The 10,830-nt window shown below is 38.6% G+C and overlaps 1 protein-coding gene across 1 annotated transcript in view; it reads left to right on the top strand.

Moving 5' to 3' along the window:
- The first annotated feature begins 247 nt into the window (after nt 1-247).
- Nucleotides 248-10,830, top strand: part of LOC117435632 (vasoactive intestinal polypeptide receptor 1-like) — a 69,969-nt gene continuing 59,386 nt past the window's right edge. The window contains exon 1 of the mRNA XM_059020999.1: nt 248-397. Within this exon, the coding sequence (XP_058876982.1) occupies nt 248-397 (150 nt within the window). The remainder of the gene's footprint in view (nt 398-10,830) is intronic.

Raw genomic sequence — 10,830 nt, 5'->3', positions numbered from 1 at the left:
TAAGAGATTTGTTTTGGTTTCAATTTATACTTGCTAACAAAAAAAACATGTTAAAGGGAAATACTTGGAAATGCAGACTATGAGTGGCAAGTATCCTGTGAAACATAATCCCTACCGTAGAGCAGGAGTTTTCAATTTTTTGTTTTTAAATTGCACCCCTTCTGTCTAGAGTTTTCAGCTCAAGTACCCCTTTATAATTGTAGTTCCCTTTCAATTCGAAGACAACCACCAACAATACTTTTGGAATATGCCTGCCACAGGTCAGGTGTTCACAGCATTTTACATCAGAGCAGCCGACAAGCCCCTCCGGGGAGTGACGTCCTCGGACTTGCCTACCGAGGGAACAAATAGTCACTCCATGGAGCTCACTTCCGCTTTTGCTTCTCACTTCGGTAAGGTAAGGTAAGGTACTAACCCAAACCAGTTGCTGTGATTGAGTGTATGAAAGAGCTCTCACTCGAGTTTACTGGGGTTCCCCTGCTTTATTTTTTAAAAATATTGCTGGAAGTCGGCTTGCCACTTCCCTGGAATCAGTAACTCAGCTTCTGTGAACTGAGCTATAATTGCTGTGCAACTGCGCTTCGTCAATCTTTCTCTCTTTTTCATCAGTCTGCATTGCTGTTATATGTTATTTTCTCATGCTATTTGGCGCAAAAAAAAAAAAAGAGAGAGACACGTGATTCCTCCACTGGGGCCCGGCTTGCCGTGTCCCGCTATTGAGTCGACTCTGCCGGTTGAACTCGGCCCGTCTGCTCTACCCCTACAGCTCAGCTGTTGTGTGTGCGTGTGTGTGTGTTTTTTTCTTTTACTTTGCAGTTAGAAAAATAAAATAAATAATAAATAATAACATTAGACAACCTGTGCTTCCTCTACCGGGGTCTGGTTCTGCCCCGCTGTTGAGTAGACTTCACCGGCTGTCTCAGCCCACCCACCTCGGTGCATTGGGCCTTCAAAAAAAAAAAAAAAGAATAAACAACAAGTGTACTCTCTTTTCCTTACTGTCTACTAGCAGTTTAGCCTGCGCCTACTGCAGCTCTTTGAACCTGTGCTCCACTCCGGCGTATGCTGTGCGCTGCCCTGGTCGTGTGACTGCACTCGGTTAAGGCCAGGCTATCGCCCACACTGCATCGTGCTCTTCTTATACTGCTCTCCTGTTGCCTAACTGCAACCTCTCGAGCTTGTGTATCCACCTCGGCATATGCTACGCATTCCCCTGGGTTGTGAGACTGTACGCAGTTAAGGCCTGTCCCCAGTACCCTCGGTGCTCGGCATCCTCGGTGCTTAGACGCTCCGTGCCTCGGTGCTTTGGCACCCCAGCACTTTAATACTCAGACGTTAAGTGCCTCTGGTGCTTCGGGGCCAGCGCGACCTTGGACCCTCAGTGCCCTCTGTGCTTTGGTGCCCCTGGTGCCCTGGTGTTTGTGCACCCTTTGTGCTTCGGCACTTCGGGGCCTCAGAGCCTCAGTGCACACAGTACCCTCGGTGTTTCAGTGCCTCGGTGCTCCAGAGTTTTAGACACTCTCAGGGCTCGTTACCCCTCTGTGCTTCTGAGTCCTCGGGTCTCAGTGCACACAGTGCCCTTGGTGCTTCAGCGTCCTCGGTGCCTTGGCGCTACAAAGTCAGATGCCCTCGGTGCTCGTCACCACTCGGTGCTTCAGTGCCCTCGGGACCTCAGAGCCTTGGTGCATGTGGTGCCCTCGGTGCGTCATAATTTAGACGCTCATCGGTGCTTCAGCACCTTTCTGAGCCTCAGAACCTTGGTACACTCGGTTCCCTCACGCACCTCGGTACTTTGTTGCCTCGGTGCCTCAGAGTCTTGCTGCACAGTCACCTCGGTGCTATTGCACCCTCGGTACCTGAGTGCTCCAGTGTTTAGAAGCCCTCGGTGCCCTCACTGCTTCGGCGCCTTGGTGCCTCGATGCTCCACTGATTAACGCCCCCCGGTGCTTTGCATCCTCAGTCCTCAAGGCCTCAGACATTGAATCTAATATTAGCTATGGTAACTCAATATTTTTGGTAAAACTGAAATAAATATAATTAGAAAATTAAAAAGAAATGATTGTGTATATTGTTAATACAAACTGAATTGTGTCACGGTCAACATTGTCTGTCTCTAGAAGTCAGCAGCACTTAGCAATGTCTCACTACGTAGAAAATGCGTAGTTCATTTACATTTATTTAGAACACATACTATTTTATGTATCGTTATTGGTCCAAATCAATACGTGTACTAAATAATGCGTTTAGTATTCAACCACCCACCCTAATAATTTATCAGAGTGGAAAACCCAGGGTGTCAGCTTCAACAACATTACTGGGGAGTTGGTTCTAGACTCCCACAATTCTCTGTGTAAAAAGTGCCTCCTATTTTCTGTTCTGAATGCCTCTTTATCTAATCTCCATTTATGACCCCTGGACCTTGTTTCTTTTTTCAGGTCGAAAAAGTCACTTGGGTCGACATTGTCAATACCATTTAGAATTTTGAAAGCTTGAATCAGATCACTGCATAGTCTTCTTTGTTCAAGACTAAAAAAATTCAGTTCTTTGAGCCTGTCTGCATATGACATGCCTTTTAAACATGGGCTAATTCTGGTCGCTCTTCTTTGCACTCTTTCTAGAGCAGCAATATCCTTTTTGTAACGAGGTGACCAGAAATGAACACAATATTCTAGGTGAGGTCTTACTAATGCATTGTAAAGTTTTAACATTACTTCCCTTGATTTCAATTCAACACTTTTCACAATATATCCGAGCATCTTGTTGGCCTTTTTTATAGCTTCCCCACATTGTCTAGATGAAGACATTTCCGAGTCAACATAAACTCCTAGGTCTTTTCATAGATTCCTTCTTCAATTTCAGTATCTCCCATATGATATTTATAATGCACATTTTTATTGCCTGCATGCAATACCTTACACTTTTCTCTGTTAAATGTCATTTGCCACGTGTCTGCCCAGTTCTGAATGCTGTCTAGATCATTTTGAATGACCTTTGCTGCTGTAACAGTGTTTGCCACTCCTCCTGTTTTGTGTTGTCTGCAAATTTAACAAGTTTGCTTACTATACCAGAATCTAAATCATTAATGTAGATTAGGAATAGCAGAGGACCTAATACTGATCCATGTGATACACCACTGGTTACCTCACTCCATTTTGAGGTTTCTCCTCTAATCAATACTTTCTGTTTTCTACATGTTAACCACTCCCTAATCCATGTGCATGCATTTCCTTGAATCCCTACTGAGTTCAGTTTGAGAATTATACTTTTCACTATATGTCCAAGCATTTTGTTGGCCTTTTTTTATAGCTTCCCCACATTGTAAGCCTGTCTGGCAGTGTTTTCTCTTTGTTTATAGAGATTGGATAATCAACTAATCTAAAATCTTGGAAATATCAGTCTGGCTGCGCAAACGGTTAATTATTCTGGTTTCAACAGATTTTTGTAAGCAATAGTATGGAAATAAATTTATTTTCCCAAAAATGTCTGTTTTTACACTGACTGGCCAAAAATTGGGAGAATTAAAGAAAATTGGAAAATTCCCCTTAAATGTATACAGTTGGGTGCAACAATACAGCAACACTGATCAGAAAGCAGAAAGGATCTAATTCAATACATTTACAATTACAGTGTTATTAAAGCGGATTTATTCTCCTTAATTCAAAGTAGGTTATTCCCTGTCCCTGATAGCCTTTCATCAATAACCAATTGCACCTGCTGAAGATAACAGCAGTTTTAGGTTCATTTCAACCGTTTAGCATTTTTTTTACATGTTTAAACCTTTAGAATAAATATCTGAATATTTGAAAAGTATAATAACTGTGGAAAAAGAGTCAAATCATTTTAATTTGTATTACAAATCATTCACAAGATAATTAATGACATGACTCGAAGGCGATTCACAGCCCCTGGAGTGAGGATTGTATCTGATTGCCTACACACTTCTTTGTCAGCCAACGCTCGTCTATTGTTTTGAGGCGCGGCTGCTCCAGCGCAGTACCTGTCCGCGATCTGCGCAGAATCTGCGCTCGGGAGATGCGTGACCTATGGACGTCTTTCCCGGATGACTTCACACAGCTGGCGAACTTGGACAGGTTTTGCACAAAATCTGCGCAGAAACTGTGCAGCATTAGGAAAATATGCGTACGTGAACGCAGCCAGTTTTCTAGATTTTGGAAATGCGCATTCCATGTGTGGAACACCTGGTGGGGGTAGACTAGGGTTGCCACCTGGCCCCATAATTCCAGAACACTTTGGGACGACAGGGTTTTTAAGTTGTCCTTAAACTGAAAGAAATAAACACCTGAATTTAACACTAAACACTTGCTTAATTTATACTGCTTTTTAATTAACCAAATCATTGTGCTAATACAAATCTTACAAAACAAAAAAGCATCTTGAATAAACGTGTGTAGGTTTATTCAAGATACTTTTTTATTTGGTAAAATTTTAGTATTTCAGTTATCAATATTTAAAAGTTGCTATTTATATCCTGTTAATTAGTAATATATAGCCCTAATTAACACTGACTCTCCCAATAAAATAATAACACTGATCGGGTGTTCACGCTTTCTGGTGTCAGGAATAGTGAACAGCTGGTCAGTATTAATGATTTGGGCTGGAGAAGGCGATACTATTATAAACTTTAAATAAACTCAAATATATGTTTTATGTTTTTTTAAAACTATTAATAGCATAAATAAATACTGATGATGGTACTTATTTATTTATTTAATTTGTTGAAAGCTATTATTGTAATGCTGCTTCGAGATAATTAATCAACAGAATCAATTTAGCAAAGGCTTAGCCCTCAATTCACGTATTGATTTCCTTCAGTTTAAAGGCAACCCTAGGGTAGACCAGGGCCAATTTGTTACGATTAACATCGTTCCATGGGTCAAAATGTGTCAAATTCAAGGGACAAATTGAAGAATTGTCATCTTATTGTGAGAAACGCGCTTCCTTATCTCCTGTAATCCTGTTGCAAAACTCGTGTTAAGAAATGCTTATACAGTAATACAACTTCAGAACAAACCATGCAGGGACAGTGAAACTCAGGGCTAGATCAGTGCTTCCCAACGACAGTGAAAAGTACATTGCTAGTAATTTCACAACAGACTTCAATGAATAATCTCAAAACACGGTAATTGGTTTATAGTGCACGTTTGTTATGACTCTAGCTAAAGAGACGTATAAAACGGGACAAGGCTGAAATGTACCAGAATCAATGCATTGTGGGCTGTTAATTATTAGTTGGCTTTATGTAGGGGCATTTCATCCCACTTTGCTTTTATTGGTATCACAACGTGAGAGAAATAGACAAGTACTTGCTGCTGTAGGAAAGTCTAGAAATAAAATCTTCTTGCATACACTGTAGCTCAATCACTGCTAAAAAACAAAAAAGAAAACAAAAAAAAAAAACACTTACTGTATCGAGTTGCATTCTTCTTAAATAATGTATATAAACATTATAACCATATTGACCACTATGTATCTTTAAAACAGACAGCCTTGGTATAACATTGTATCTGAAACTGTTCATATAAAATCGTCCACAAACCCGGTCTCACCAGGAACACGTTACCACAGTAACGACCTAAAAAGTGCTTTCAAACCAGGCTGGGTCCCCAGCTGCTATCCGCTTACTGTAGCTGTGTGCATCTGAAAATCATCGAGACGCTGTCACTTATTCTCAACACAGCTTTTGCCCCGTGCAGAGCTTCGCTGGGACAAGTCTGCATCAAAGTTACAGATACATAAAAATTGGAAAGGACAACTACATTTACAATCTATTGGTGTAATTAATGAGCTAACCGTCACTCACAGCGTGTTTTCAGATTCCAAGGATAAACGCTGAACAGAATTCTTCAGTGTTCTGCCAATAATACAGATGACTGAGATCAAAAACGTTTATTTCTGAAGGCGATTATTATTATACCTTTTTTTTAAATTGAATGATACCGCGTCAAGGTGGATTTTTACTTGATTGTATTTATGAAACATTACACCCTGACTGAAAAGTTTTAAACGCCTCTGTTTCTGAAATTAGGCATTTTGTGTGTGTGTGCTTTTATTGCCTCTACTAACATAACAGAAAAATCTGATATATTGTTGATGATTTGATTGAAGTGATTCACATTTTGAAGAAGCAAGACTCGTCAGTGTGACATTTGTGACTCAAAAATGAATATGATCTTCCACTTGTATCTTCTTATGACTTTATGGAAGCGGGTAAGTAAGTGCCTTCTGAAACTAACCATTTGCCAGTGTTACTGTAAACATAAAAAATGGAAAAACGAAAAGTCAGATACCTTTTTGAGTACTGTATTCGGTAGGTTGTGTATTCTGCATTATATATATATATATATATATATATATATATATATATATATATATATATATATATATATATATATATATATATATATGAAAAGAGTATAACTTTTTTTATAATTTAAACATTTTGTGTACATACAAAAGCTTTTCATTTATTTTAATCACTACATTTTGTCACAGTATGCGATGTAATTTAAAATGAAAGCAAAATGAACTGTAAACATTCTTTTGATCACAAGGATTAGGACCTGTTTCTCAAGGGGATGCTACAAGAAGTATTGTTTTTGTTCAAAATAACCAAACAGTATGGTATTTTAAAATGAAAAATGCATTGAACCCAAACTCATTTTGCACTTTTGTATTCATTTACAGTATGCAAGCATCAGATTGATGAACACTATCCATTATGTCATTCATGTATATTTAAGTCATTTGTATGTCCCCCATTCACATATGAATGCCATAGAGTATATGATAGATGGCTATCCTAGATTCAAAACTATTAAAATGACAAGATTGTATCTATTGCAACATGTGTGCTGTAAAAGACAGCACTGCAGATGTGGGGTGTCAATGGATACAAATGTAGGTGGCTCTTAGCATCTACATCTACTGCCTTTTAAACTCTTAGAGTAGGTAAAGATGGTGCTGTATATGTGATGTACATACAGACTAGACTGAAAAGGAAACAAAGCGTTTTTCTTAATATTATTTATTTCTTAGCCGACGCCCTTATCCAGGGCGACTTACAATTGTTACAAAACATCACATTATTTTTACATACAATTACATTATTTTTTTACATACAATTACCCATTTATACAGTTGGGTTTTTACTGGAGCAATCTAGGTAAAGTACCTTGCTCAAGAGTACAGCAGCAGTGTCCCCCACCTGGGATTGAACCCACAACCCTCCGGTCAACAGTCCAGAGCCCTAACCACTACTCCACACTGCTGCCCTAGTGTAATAATACACTATTATTATAATTCACCTGTCCTCTTATTATGACAGGTTTACAACAAACTTCAAAGCACTGTGCCAGTGCAAATCATTTTATGATAATTAAGGAGGGGCTAGGCTGCTGCCCTATATAACATGCTTTAGTATCCATCTAGTGAGTGGTTTATTTGTTGATGATAATCAACTTTTAACCAAGTTAGGTTAAAAAAATAAAATAAACAACAATTATTTAGAAACAGCTTTTACCTTCAACTTAATGTTTATTTTTTATAATTTAGAGATAAAATAGGGCAAAAGTGGAAAAGCTTAGTAAATCGTAAATGCCATAGCAACTACATTATACCAATTCGCTACGGCTTTCAAATTATTATTAAGAAAAAGCATCTCTTCATAGAAAACATTTACAAATGTCCTATGAACAATGGAAATCATCTTTAAGCAAAAGTGTATTAAACTCAATGCTGTAATCCTGGCTAGATAATAATACTTATATTAATACAGCTCTTAAAAGCTCAAGGGAATAAACTTATTTGTATGATAATTTGATGTCTAGAATCTCTTAAGTGATATTCTTGGTCAGAAAAGTCTCGATAAATCATGTTGCAATGTAGGCATTGATACTCCACCTTATATAACCTACAGGGTTTGCCACTGTAGATTATATGGATAACTCATCAAAGCATATTTACAGTCCCATCAATAAAAACACCAAGAAAGAGGTGTAAAGCACAGTTAGCAGCTGAGACAATGAAGGCAGTTTGATAATGTTGAAAAGCATGTATTTATACAGTAAATGGGCAGCAGTGTGGAGTAGTGGTTAGGACTCTTTACTGGAAGGTCAGGGGTTGAATTCCAGGTGGTGTACACTGCTGCTGTACCCTAAAAACCCAACTGTATAAAAATGGGTAATTGTATGTAAAAATAATGTGATATCTAAAATCAAGTACAAGATACAAAGAATAGTTATAATTGAGAGCAGTAGTAGAATACAGCAAAGTGTGGAGCAGTTAAGTGGAAGTGTTGTCTTAAAATCACCACCGTCTTATAAAACTGCAATAACTATATCATAAAGGGACCCGGTTGTCTATAAAATAACATACTTGAACTTTGCATGCAGCTGAACTGGTGTAGTAGGCAAGAGTCCTAACTGTATGCAAACTTTATAATAGTCTTTATAATTGCTGATTTACTGGTACATAACTGAAAGACATAGCAGAAATCAATGCATTCTGCATTCAGTTTTTTGTTATTGTCCTGTGAAATATGCATTACCGGGTGTTATTCCAAAACCCAAAGATCATATCATATACACTAAAAAGTTAAAAGAAAGCAAATTTAAACCAGCTCACTGATATGGTTGTGTGGCAAAGTGAGTAAGTGTGTGTAGATGAAGGCAATGCAGCAGTACAGAAGAACAGACAGACAACGATATCAAGGTGCAAAAACAAACAGTAAACAATAATGATGAAAAGCAATACAGCGGCGTGTATTACTTTACTTATAATCCCTGGGTTTGAACCGCAACCAAAAGTCCTGTTCTTTATACACCCACACGTAACACAAAACACACACACAAGTCTGTTTGTGAGTGAATTAGTGCTCGTGGTGCAGGTACAATTTAATTTGTGATAAGTGCAGTGCTGTTCTGGGTTTGTACCGGCCCTTGGTGACAGCTCCGGAACGTGTTAGTCATCTACTAATAACAAGCAAGGTTATTCTCTAACCAAAACGAAGGAACAGATTACATCGCTTCATCCCCTATTTGTACCATCACACATGAGCCCTTGGTAAATGATTGCAGCCACTCCTCCAATCCACGGCTGCCACATCATTTCTCTTCCGGGTCGATGAGTTAGTGCACCGAGGCTCCGCCCCCTTTCTAGATGACCGACTTCCTTTTAACCCTGGGAATGAAGTGTCAGGCCAAACAGTCCAGGGTACTCTGTTCCCGTTACTTAGCGCCCTCACAGGTCGGGAGGGAGATTTACCACCAAAGATCATTCTATTTCCGTCACAGGTTGACTTGGAGTAGATAATCATTTTATATTAAGGAGAATGTTATTAGTAAAATAAAAACACGCTCTAAGGTCTAACTACATTGAGTTACATGGGTAATATGTGAACAATTCCTTGATTTCTGCCATTAATTATATTTGCCCCTTTAAATAATGAAAGTAGGTGCGGATGATGATAATAACAATAAAGTTGATCAAAATTACAACATATTCAAATGCATTTTTAATACCAGCATTTAAATATGCATACATTCTTTAGCAATCAGTGTTTGGCTTTCAGTAGATAATTCTCTTAAGCAATGTTCAATTGTGTAATATGGACTGTTCAGTACAGGAAATAAACCAGCGACTCCCCTTGAATTCTTGGGAAGTGATAAGAGAGGCTGTGATGTATTAGAAGACGTCTGAAGAATGTTTAAGAGAAAGCAAATACAAAGATATATAAATATAAAATGAATGATGTCTTCCTTATGTGTTCTTTAAACATCCAAGGGAGGTTTTGTACACCTCTGTTTAATATGATGTTTAAAAATGTATTACTCTTAAGCTGTGATTGTGAAACTATGGTGACCATAGTTTGGACAAAAAGCTCCCATGATAGAGTCATTAGTCATTGAAATTTTTACTAAAGGTTGTGATTGTATTACTGATAACAACCATATACGGTACTAATGTTGCTTAATGAAAAGATATTCGCTAATTTAGAATAGACTAATTCCATGCCGTTGCTGTCTCTGTATGTGTCTAAGTAATATCCTTTTCAATATAATTGTACCCTGAATCATTACTCAACTGAGGAATGTAACTGGACAGATTCTTCCGCATATATTAGCAGGAGCTGAGATCAAAGCACAGAACTCTACAGCTGATGGGGTCCCTAGGGGCTCACATTGTAAAAGCAGTACAGTATGGAATGCAAGTTCGAATCATAGCCGAGTTGACAATCATGTCTGGGGGCACACTGGGAGCGCTGCATTGGCCTCTGTGTGGGTTAAGGAGGTAACCCAGTGCAGATAGTTTGCCTCACCATGCCAGGCAGAAACTAATCAGATTGGGCTTTCAGACTAACTTCAAGGGTTACATGCAGCGCTCCAGATAAGGTTTTGGGTCTGGTAGTCACTTACCCCCTAATTTTAACATTGAGAGAGTAAAATGTATTTTCAGGGTTTAAAATGCAACATTATCTTGAAGTCATAAGTAATCTCGAAAAGTAATGTACACTCTTTAATGGTAATGGGGTAGGCATTAAAAAAGAGCCTTCCATTTTAATTGCAATGTTACTTTGAACTACTGTACAACCATGTGTGTGTTCTGCAAGGGTTCTTTATTGGCTCAGCGCATTTTGTTTGGTTACTTATATTTTAGCATTAAATTCTTAAACTCAGTGAACATGTTAAAACTTCAATATAAAGCCATGCAGATAAATAAAGGAAATACATCTCTGGGGTCATCAAGTGGGCACCTTCCATCCTCAGTGTTTCGTCAACTAGCCCATGACACCTCAAGAGGGCTTGACGGTGA

Source organism: Acipenser ruthenus, chromosome 3 (assembly GCF_902713425.1).
Source record: "Acipenser ruthenus chromosome 3, fAciRut3.2 maternal haplotype, whole genome shotgun sequence".
In the NCBI taxonomy this organism is placed as follows: Eukaryota; Metazoa; Chordata; class Actinopteri; order Acipenseriformes; family Acipenseridae; genus Acipenser; species Acipenser ruthenus.
Note: the sequence above shows the minus strand (reverse complement) of the source record. Positions and strands in the feature narration are given on the sequence as shown.